This window comes from Octopus bimaculoides, chromosome 12 (genome assembly GCF_046866305.1).
Source record: "Octopus bimaculoides isolate indiv1 chromosome 12, ASM4686630v1, whole genome shotgun sequence".
In the NCBI taxonomy this organism is placed as follows: domain Eukaryota; kingdom Metazoa; phylum Mollusca; class Cephalopoda; order Octopoda; family Octopodidae; genus Octopus; species Octopus bimaculoides.
Window position 1 is genome coordinate 46,054,233 of NC_142939.1, and position 11,317 is coordinate 46,065,549.

The 11,317-nt window shown below is 34.3% G+C and overlaps 1 protein-coding gene across 1 annotated transcript; it reads left to right on the plus strand.

Moving 5' to 3' along the window:
* The first annotated feature begins 275 nt into the window (after positions 1-275).
* LOC106870938 (chymotrypsin-1) lies at positions 276-9,420 on the plus strand. Its single transcript, XM_014917182.3, has 6 exons — positions 276-383; positions 3,766-3,988; positions 5,039-5,163; positions 6,312-6,443; positions 8,652-8,791; positions 9,182-9,420. Exons 1-6 carry the CDS (start codon positions 341-343, stop codon positions 9,341-9,343), a joined length of 825 nt encoding a protein of 274 aa, XP_014772668.1. The 5' UTR covers positions 276-340; the 3' UTR covers positions 9,344-9,420.
* Positions 9,421-11,317: the final 1,897 nt, after the last annotated feature.

Genomic DNA, 11,317 nt, shown 5'->3' on the forward strand with positions numbered 1-11,317 from the left:
TGCTATCGTAGTTGACATTTAAGCTATAAGCGTATTACAAGGCATTTATTATGAATATACCCGTTATTTCTTCTCAAGCAATTCTTTTAGAGCAACCTCTTAAAAATCATTTAAAATTATGCAAACAGATATTAAGTTAACATCTACCATTTGGTACTTTCCAATATTTAAAGATGAAAAATACTCAACATTGGTCATTATCTTAACAAATAATAACAGACTAACAGCTTTTCTGTATCACACGGGAAACTATGGAATGCAACACAAATATTCTTTATAAATGCAAGATTTTTAGAGTAGTTTGCAGTTGCAACTAGGAACCAATTGTAGAAGCTGCACCATGAAACTTGTTATATCTGTCTTCGTCATTGTTTTACTAAACTGTGAGTTATTATTTTCATTTCATTCTAAGCTTTCTATCAAAGTTAGACGACATATAGTGAAGCTAGTCTGGTTGTTGAATTCAGCCTAATCATTGAAGTGAGTTTCTTTGTTGCATTAATATAGTTGTTGCAGAGATATTATTATTGTAATGCTGTGGTTAATGTAGTGGAATGCTTATTTGCACTGATGTGGTTATTGCTATGGACTGATGTGGTGAAATGGTTATTGTAATTAAAGTAGTATTGTGGTTGTAGTAACGTAGTTACTGCTGTGACATGGTTGTGATAATGAGCTGGTTGTACTGAGTTGAGTGCTTTAGTGAAGTGGTTATTATAGTCACATGGTTATTGTAGTGATGAGATTTGTGGTGACGCGATTATTGTAGTTTCATAGTTATTGTAGTGACGTGTGGGTACTGCTTTTGGAAAACGTATAATTATTTATTTTTTATTTATTTAGCTTAAGTAATAATAAATATTTACCTCATCTCTTATTACGATATGTAGTACCAATTGTGTGAGAAACCCTATCGACTTCAGTGCGTAGGATATTGATCTGCTTTAATAAATAATGGTAAATCGTCAGTGAAATATCTCAGTCACATTAACAAGATGAATGAAATGAAATATTAATGCTAAGGATTGAACTGGGGCCTAAGCTTTTGCCCATTAAGAAGTTTATCTCGTTTAATTGCTGTGATCAATTTAAAGAGTCGGTCGAGCAACATGGCATAATTCTCAATAAAATAGAAATCGGAAATGGAATTTGTATCAGTTTACTTATGTATACTAAAATCAGTTTACTTTCTAGACTAACATTTAAGTCAGCCAATTTGATGATTGAATCATCTGTAATTTTCTATAATCTGTCTTCAGTATTCTGTTCAATTTCCAGATGGGAAGCGATAATAATTAGGAAATATCTACCTATTGCTCTTCCTAAGTGACACTTTATATCTTCTTGTACTCATGTAATTCATTAACTGGAGATACAGACGATACTGGCACACAACCACGCTAGATACAGGACATTGGTGTTTAGTGTATCATAACGACTCCCCTATGACTCCATCAGTAGTTAAAGGCTCACCCAAAAAAGCAAACGGTACAAGGGAAATAAAATCACAGGAAAGCTCTTCTAGTCTGCAGTATTCAGAGGAAGCCATCTGATTTATTTCTGCCCTTTAACTAGCTATAATATATTCGATTAATTAATGTAGGAACATTTTTGGAAATGCAGCATATTTTACAGATATTTGTTAATAGGTTCGCTAGAGAGATCAAAGAAATGTCGATTTCAGCCAGATGTCAGCTCATTACCTCAGGTTTTACTAAATAATTAATGTAGAGGGATATATTAATAGACAGAGATTAATGTACGCGTGTATGGTTAGATAAATGTGAACTGAGGACGCCGATGATGTTCTGATGCAAATTTATATAAACGTTACGGTTGCAAAGATGATGGCGTATAGAAACATGCAATATACAATGGTTAGTGTTTCAGAAAATATGTTAAGAAAGTCGTAAGATGTATCAAATAGATAGGTTTATTAGAGTATGAAGAGTATGCAAAAAACCCCTTCGCTGGTTTTACACTACTTACAAAGGTACTTCTATGCGCAGCACTTAATTGCATTCATATATACTGATATTGTGTGTTATAATATGCAAATTACTCCAATTAAATTTATGGTTTGTACGTATCCATAATAAATATTCTTACCCGAATAATCTGGAATGTTAGTGAATAGAATATATACGGAGTATTCATGACGTGCACACCTCCTGCGAGGGTATCTGCACCATGACTTTTGAATTTCCGAGAGGTCAGCACAAATAAGAGATGATAGGATGAATTATGCCCGAATTCTAAGGAACATTCTACTAAACATTCGTTTATTAATAATTACTAAATTAGCTGCAAATTTGAGAAGAATGTGGGTAACCAATGCATCCCACCATAGTGCATAAGAACCAGAAAAGTGCTTAGCCGACCTTGTAAGATGATAATTTTGAAGCCAGATGAGCGTAATTATATATTACAATTCGGTTTGACGGACGCACTATCGTTTCTGCCATTCGACTTACTAATGATAATCATTTATCGCGTTGACTCAATACCATAAACTGAAAATAGAGAGATAGAGATGTAATTGATCAAATTAATATCAGTAAATAGCAGCTACTTATTTTATCGACTACTGTGGGATGACAATTGAATTACATTTGTGTATTACATGGATTCATAAGTTAATGAGGCGAAACAAAATATACTTTCAATTTGATGCAAGGTCAGCTACTTCTGACACTTCACTACACTCACTGTCCGCTGAACTTAATGTCTCTAAATGACATATAAACATAACCAACTAAATACTTAATTCCTCTCCGTATTCATCTATGCTTATCATCCAAGCATAAGGAAATGAAGGGATAGAAATAATAGATGGTCCTGGTAAATGCTATATACATTTATTATTTTCTTTATAATTATGATGTTACATTCTACAGTGGTAACAATAGCTTTCATATCTATAAGATCGACTGACCTGATGCTGATCATAAAACCCACCCCTGAACTACAATTGGTAGACCTTTCTCCGAATATCCAGATATACAAACAACTACGTGTATTTGGTATGCATGTATATATATATATATATATATATATATATATATATATATATATATATATATATATATATATATATATATAATGCAAATGATTAGAAAGTGAAGAAAACCACAGATTAACAAACACATCGATTGGATCATATTTATAGCTTATTTTTAAATACAAAGCATGACAAAATTAAATAGGTGATGTAACACATCTTAAGGCCGCTTCTGATCGGATACCAAAATGGTGTTTATAAACAAATGCGAGAATGAAGTACTTCCTCTTCATAGGACATTCGAATGCCCTATGTATACGTATAACCACATACACACAAACAAACATATATGTGTATTTTCGTACTCATACATATACACATATACATGCACGCACACACACACGTGTGTATATATATATATGTGTGTGTGTGTGTATGTATATATATATATATATATATATATATATATATATATATATATATATATATATATATATATATATATATATAGATAGATAGATATATATATATACTTGCTTTGAAATTTCCCTCTGGGAGACCCACACATCTCTTGGATGAAATTGTGTTATTAGCGTTCGTAGAATTTACTTTCTGCAATGGCTGCTTCTTAAATAACAATTGTTTGATGTAAAAAGTTACTCAGGAGGGTGCACTGCATATACAGTATTTTAATCAGACATTAATATTTTGATTTACGTCACCGTTTCTTCTTCGGTTTTATAACTATTAATATCTTTAACTAGGTGCCATGAATTGTCTTGGTGCAGACACTAACAGAGAAGAAAAGAATCACAATAAAAACCAACATGAGCAACAACATAAGCATAGCATCATTGGTGGTACATATGCTACTATGTGTCAATTTCCTTGGATGGTAGCATTGTTGATAACTACAAACAAAGGTGAATTCCTGTGTGGTGGATCGATAATTGATAACCAGCATATATTGACTGCAGCTCATTGTGTGTAAGTAAAAATATCTTCATTGTATTCATATAAGGCGAGTTAAGCGAATAATCTCACTTCCAGAAGGTTCCAAACCATGTCAGGAACCTTCTGGAGCCACACCTTCATAAGCATCCAAGTTATATGGATCAATATCTGAACCTAATAAAAAGTGAGTATGTGAGGAATGATTGATATTTAGTTTGATTTTTAACATTGGTCGAAGGCCACAGACGTTTTAGGAGTTAAGATTATTAACTAAAATAAGACCGACCCGAGATAAAACTGGTGTAAATGCTATAATTCATTAGAAAGATAGACAATGTCTGTTCCAGTTGGTTTTTGACAAAATTTAAAAGAGCGAGACTAAATACAGAGAGAATACTTTCGTTAGCTTTGCTTAGTTCTTGTACTATTAAAGACATAAATGTCTATGAAAGACCAAAAGTATTGAAATAAATATATTGACTACACAATACATTTTTTTCCAATGTCAGTTTCTAGCAAAGAAAATGGATATTTCAAACAGCGAATTACTGGTAGTTCATTTACGTGAGAATAAGAGGGAAATTAGTGCTATAAACATAATGCAAAACGAACACACTACATATAAATATGAGTATTGATTTATATATATATATGTGTGTATGAGTTTGTATATGTGTGCGTGCATGCGTGTGCATCAGGAAAAAAACTTCTTAGAGATCTGCATTTATGCAGCTGAGGATTGCTCTGTATTTAAATTGATGTAATGATTGTATTGTTCAATTAAATGGAGTTGCTTGAAACGATCGTACTGCATTACCTCTGGATAGCCTTTTGCTTATTTTGATATATATATATATATATATATATATATATATATATATATATATATATATATATATACTTTGAGATAGATAGAAAGATAGATAGATAGATAGATAGATAGATATATATATAGATAGATAGATAGATAGATAGATAGATAGATAGATAGATAGATAGATACGGCGTACGTATGTGTATATGTCAATGATTGTGCGTGATATTTGTTTTTCGTGACACCTCATATCTGTGTTCGTGTTGCAGAAAAGGCGCCAAAGAAGTCCTAGTTTCGGCTGGAGGAAATAGCCGATACAAAATGGAAGTACAGATGGTTGTTGATAAATCCAACATACATGCTAATCAAAATTACACCGGACCAGACTTGTTCCGTAAATATTCTCTTCTGCTTCTTTCTTATGTTGTATCGAATTCATTCTTAACTAACTTCATCTATTATAACTATGACCGAGTTTCTATGCCGTCTCTCACTCTGCTCTGTACAGCAGTCGACTTGCCGCCAGTTGGCACCTAAATATACTGGACATGTCAGTCTGCTATGGATGAAACACCCCTGATCATAGATCTACTTAATCAGAGTTCACTGCTGATCAAATAAGATCAAATATAGTTAAAGATTGGTGAACACCGAAACCTAACAAAGGTATTACACCCTTTCAATTTGAAAAAAAAAGGCATTTAGCTTGCTGTTTTTGTTTCTCCTTTTCTTACTAACACTCTACACCTCCCTTTATTTAGATCCTATTTTCAACCACTCATCAAGCTTCATCTCTTCCATTTTCTAACACTTTCCACTCCAAACATCCATTCTTTCGTTACTGTTTTCTTTATGCCTTTAAATTCCAGTCGTAACAAACTTGCATCATACATGTTATATATAACACACATAAAATATACAGTATATATAACATACTTAACAAACACACACACCCACACACACACACACACACACACACACACACACACACACACACACACACACACATATATATATATATATATATATATATATATATATATATATATTCTGTCATTCTTTTACTCGTTTCAGTCATTTTGACTGCAGCCATGCTGGAGCACTGAGTTTTAGTTGAAGAAATCGACACTGACTTATGCTTTGTAAGACTGGTACTTATTCTATAGGTCTCTTTTGCCAAACCGCTAAGTTACGGGGATGTGAACACACTTACATCAGTTGTCACGGAATGATGAGGGGACAAAGACAGACACAAAGACACACACACGCACGCACAAACGCACGCACACGCACACACACACACATACACACGAACACACACACACACACACACACACACACACATATATACGACGGCTTCCATCAGTTTTCGTCTACCAAATCCACTAACAAATCTTTGGTCGGCCCGAGGCTATAGTAGAAGGTACATGCTCAAAGTTTCACGCAGTGGGACTGAACGCGGAACCATATGGTTGGGAAGGAATCTTCTTACCACAGAGCAACGCCTGGGCCTATATATCCTTTACATTCTTTTCTTCACAGAAAATGACATCACAGTTCTGACTTTACCGAGGAAACTAATTTTTAGTGACTGCATTCAACCAATAGCAGTTGCGCAACCTGGTGAAAGTTTTTATAGTAATTGCATCATTGCTGGTTGGGGTGAAACTAGAGGTGAGTATATATAATTGTTCGTAAAGTGCCTCACATAAATATTCTCAGTGCAGATGAGTAGACAGCACCTAACTCAACACTGTTAAAAATGTATGAACTTAACAGAAATCATTTACTGTATTAGTTACTCAGTGGCGACAAAATATCATACAATATTTACTTACAGCACTTAAAGATTTAGTTAAAATCATGCCGAAGACAATACCAGCAACGTGTTGAACAAGATATAATTAATGGCATTTTGTCTAAGTTAGAAATCAGTATTATTCTGAGAGGAAAACAGCGAAATATAGTATCAAGATGATGAACTGTTTTTGTTATTTACTTATCACAATCTGAGTGCCATCTATAGCTCTGTTATTGAGACAGTGGCGCTATTGGTGCGAAGATCTGTCACATAGTCTCCTGAGCGGCACTATAACAGTAAAGCTCTGGACTCCATGTCTGCTATTGTGAGAATATGTCTTTGGAAGTAGTGATCTTGGATTTTGAATGTGACACTCTGGAAGTAGAATTTTCGAGAAAATTGTTGGAATCATCAGAAGGGTACTGTACAAGTAGAAGTCCAAAGTTAATTTCCTGTTTTCTCAGTTGAAATCCCACCGAAAACAATTTTGGCATTTACTTCCTAGTACCAGTAAGGTATTTGGTCTGAGAAATTAAACTGTTCACCTTCGTTACATCAGTCAGTCAAAGAAATTATTATTTTTAACAAAATCGGATTTCTAGCGAATCGATAGTTGATCCGTAGAGAATCGATTGACAACATCAGGTGAACTGACAGAAACTCCTCGGAAGATCTACGCATGATTGCTGGAAAATCAATAGATAATCGTTAAGGGGCTGATAGACGATTATTTATGCACCAATGCGCCAATAGATTATTGTATGAGGATAGGTAATCGGTAACAGATTAATGGATGGTCGCTGTGGGATTATTGCTAAAGGATCGAGAGATATTCACTACTGGAACGGTAGAATTCGATATTTGATCGATATATGATCACTACAACTTCAGTTAAAGCTCGATATAGAATCAGTTACAAAATCCTGATAGAGGATCCCTAAAGGGATTCACAATGGATCATTAGAAACATCTTGCAGTGATCCTTCAACGGTAAATTATTGATTATTACTCAAGGATCGCAAGACTATCAATATATGATTTATAAAAGATCACCAGGCAGTTGCTAATTGATGGATTAGACGATCAGCAGGTTACAAATAGATGAGTAATGGAGGATTCATATAGACCCATACAAGATTGCTTGAAATCCTTGCCATATTCAGAGTTTAGTAACGTCATTTAATTCCATTTATTTGTAGCTCAACTTAAGTAGGCCCAACTATATGGTAAAGTCAATTGCATACCGTCAAACCTCTATCAATACACGTGCCTGTGCCAATAAAAGGAATGTTAACATGGTAACGATTTCCTTGTCTCAGCTTCTTCTTAGATTGCAAAATAATCAATTCTTCTGGGGCTTTCTGAAACCATAGATAACACCTATAGAGAAAGCATCACCTGCACAAAGCTAGAAGGCGATGCAGTTTGAATTCTGTGTTAAAAGAGTATCTTATTTACATCCTGCCTCCATAATATAGTACTTTCATACCTCGTCGAAATAAAGCATATTTGAAGACTGAATGAATAATTTGTTAGACCAAATTCATTAATTTCATTAATTCTGCTTTACATTTTTAATTTCATATTTAGTCACATCTGAACTTGCCTTTCAGACAGTTTGGGTTGATAAATGTTACCTGAATAAATTCAACAAAAACACTTCCTCTGTGAAAGGATTTCAGAATCTGGGATACGGATGCTTGCAAATAGAAGGGACGCAGCTATATACACCCAATGGACAGATAGTGGTGTCAAACAAAGCCAAGGACTGAACCTAGCAAAGAGTACAAGTACAATCCGATAAATTTCTACATTTTTACCGTCTTCCAGATTTTTGTCACAAGGTTTCGGCCGACCTGAGGCTCTACAAGACACCTATCAAGATTAAGTGTAGTAGATTCGAACCAGGAACCATGAGATTATCACACAAACGTTTTATTGTCATGCTCATACTAAAACATTGGTGTACTTATAACCTACTCTTTCTCTTTGAGTATTGGAGGAGGTAAGTAAAAATAAAATGCATAAATAAACAATAAAGTTTAGAAAGTACGTTAAACATTTCTTTTGGTTGTTTCCAGCTGGAAAAGCAACAAAATACTTAAAAACTGCTGAAGTCCAACTGCTCGTATCGTCTGAATGCAGAATGTTCTTTCCAGATGTCACCAGTCAGCAAGTTTGTGGAGGATCAGGTTATTGGATGGGTCCAGAAGCATGCCATGTAAATATATCTAACATTTTTTCTGTACTAAAATTACTACGTGGAACCAAAGGTTTTTTTTTCACCTGGTTACAAACGGGTGTATGGAGATTTTGCCTCCCAACCAGCCGAAAGGTGGATATAAGCGTAGAATTGAGCTTTAGGAAACAAACAAAAGAATATGATGATGTATATTTTGATGAATAAACACTTTTCGTACGTGCTTTGTTTGAACTATTAATTAAAGCTTGAGATACAAAAGGCTTTTCAAACAACATTTGTAATATCAATAAACTTACATACAAACATAGTCACACACACACACAGACTCACACGAGCACGCGTGAAACAAAATTATTTCTGAAAATGTTTCATTCGATTTTTACAAGCTGATTTTATTAAATCTTACAGGGAGACTCTGGTGGTCCTTTGATGTGTTTCAATGCAGTAACTGAAGAATTAACTATAGTAGGTATCACTTCTTATGGTGCAGCTAAATGTCAGAATGGAATGGGCGTTTACGAAAATGTGGCACATTTTGTTTCTTGGATTAACAGAATGAGAAATACTTAATCACGATTTGATTATTGAATTGAAAACAATAAAATGCAAGCATGTGATATTAAATAAATGTCAAATTATCTCAAGAATCACTATTGTTGCTATTATTATTGTTCTTGTTGTTTTTTTTCCAATATGGATGAGCAAAACTATGCTCGACGTGGTTCTACACGTGACTAAGCCGTCTTTTCCAGGGCATAAGGATATTTTATGCGTCAATTCCCTCCCATCTCGAATATCTTAATGTGTATGAATGTAACCACGTGTATATGCATGTATGTATGTATGCATGTATGCACGCACACACACACACACACACACACACACACACACACATATATACATATATATATATATATATATATATATATATATATATATATATATATATATATATATATATATACAGATATATAGATGTAGATATAGATATAGATATATATTCAATTCAAAATGGCTGACGACTAGCATCGTGCTTGAAATTTAATAGTACCAACGAATTTGAATCAAACGGTTTTAATCGATACATGTAACTCTCAATAAATCGGTTGAGTACCTTTCTTTCGTTTGTCTACTCACTTGTATATATATATGTGTGTGTATTATGAAGGGTACTCTGCTTACGATCGTGAGGTCGTGAGTTCAATTCCCGGCGACGCGTTGTGTCCTTGATCAAGACACTTTATTTCACGTTGCTGCAGTCCACTGAGCTGGCAAAAATGAGTAGTACCTGTATTTCAAAGGGCCAGGTTTGTCACACTCTGCGTCACGCTGAATCTCCCTGAAAACAACGTTCAAGGCACACGTATCTGCGGAGTGGTCAGCCACTTGCATGTTAATTTAACGTGTAAGCTGTTCCGTTGATCGGATGGTATCAGCTGAGTCTCTAGTCGTTGTAACCGACGGTGTGCTCCTTTATATATATATATATTAATAGTTATCGCCAAGCCAACATGGCAGTCCCAAACTTAGGACGAAAGCTGCCGTGAATTAGCTCCAAGAAGCCATCGCCTCTAGCTAGCTATGTGATACACGAAACCTGTGTCCTTTATAACCTTCGAACAAGGGAGGTCAGCAGTTTCCCCTTGCTGGTTTGGCATCTGCAGACTAGTTTCAGGGTGTTGCCCCTTGTCAATATACCTCTATATGTATGTATGTATGTATGTATGTATGTATGTACGTGTGTATGCATGCATGCTTCTAGTTGTACACCACATATTAACCACTTAGTTGATAACATCTTGCAGCGTTGCTCATCTTTTAAAGAAAACCCAGTCTACATAATTTATTCTAAAAATTATTCTGGAAGTTGTTCAAAAATTTTCAGCTTCTGACAAAACTACAAAAAATAATATACGCACATACATACACACACATTCACATACAGGCATACAATCTCACACACATATACATACGCACGTACACAAATATACGCACATGTATATATAAATATTATATGTCCCTAGGTACTTCTACAATAGACAATAGGAAAGTTACTGCTTAGAATAAATCTTTTACATAATTATGTAATTATATAGTTAATTAGTAATTATGTAAATTGGTACATTATCTTGTAAATAACTTGTTTTACCACAACAAAAACGTTTTTGGGCGCAGTTTTATGAAGAAATTTATGCATGATTTCGATGTAAAGATTCTTATTGAATAAACTGAAAATTAACTGCAACTGTTAGAGTTATTTCATTGCAAATATATTGAATTCATGTGGTTGTGTTTATTTTAAACATTTATAAACCGAGTGAGAGCGGTAACTGCTACTAGTTTCATGTATGTTATTCAGGGTTCCGTTGTCTGATGTTAAAATATTCTTTCCACCAAATATCCAACCCAATGTCGTTTTGTACATATCAACATTTACCTTCCCTACGATATTAATAGGGACGTATGTATGTGCATATATGTGGATCACACATGCACGTGTTTATGTCCCCGTAACTTAGAGGTTCGCCACAAATGACCGATAGA

What these genes read in the sequence shown, in the direction of transcription:
- LOC106870938 (XM_014917182.3), top strand. Translation starts at nt 341, where the DNA reads ATGAAACTTGTTATATCTGTCTTCGTCATTGTTTTACTAAACT. An exon ending in TTGACTGCAGCTCATTGTGT is followed by an intron (nt 3,989 to 5,038) that starts GTAAGTAAAAAT and finishes TTCGTGTTGCAG; the next exon opens with AAAAGGCGCCAAAGAAGTCC. An exon ending in CACCGGACCAGACTTGTTCC is followed by an intron (nt 5,164 to 6,311) that starts GTAAATATTCTC and finishes TTTTCTTCACAG; the next exon opens with AAAATGACATCACAGTTCTG.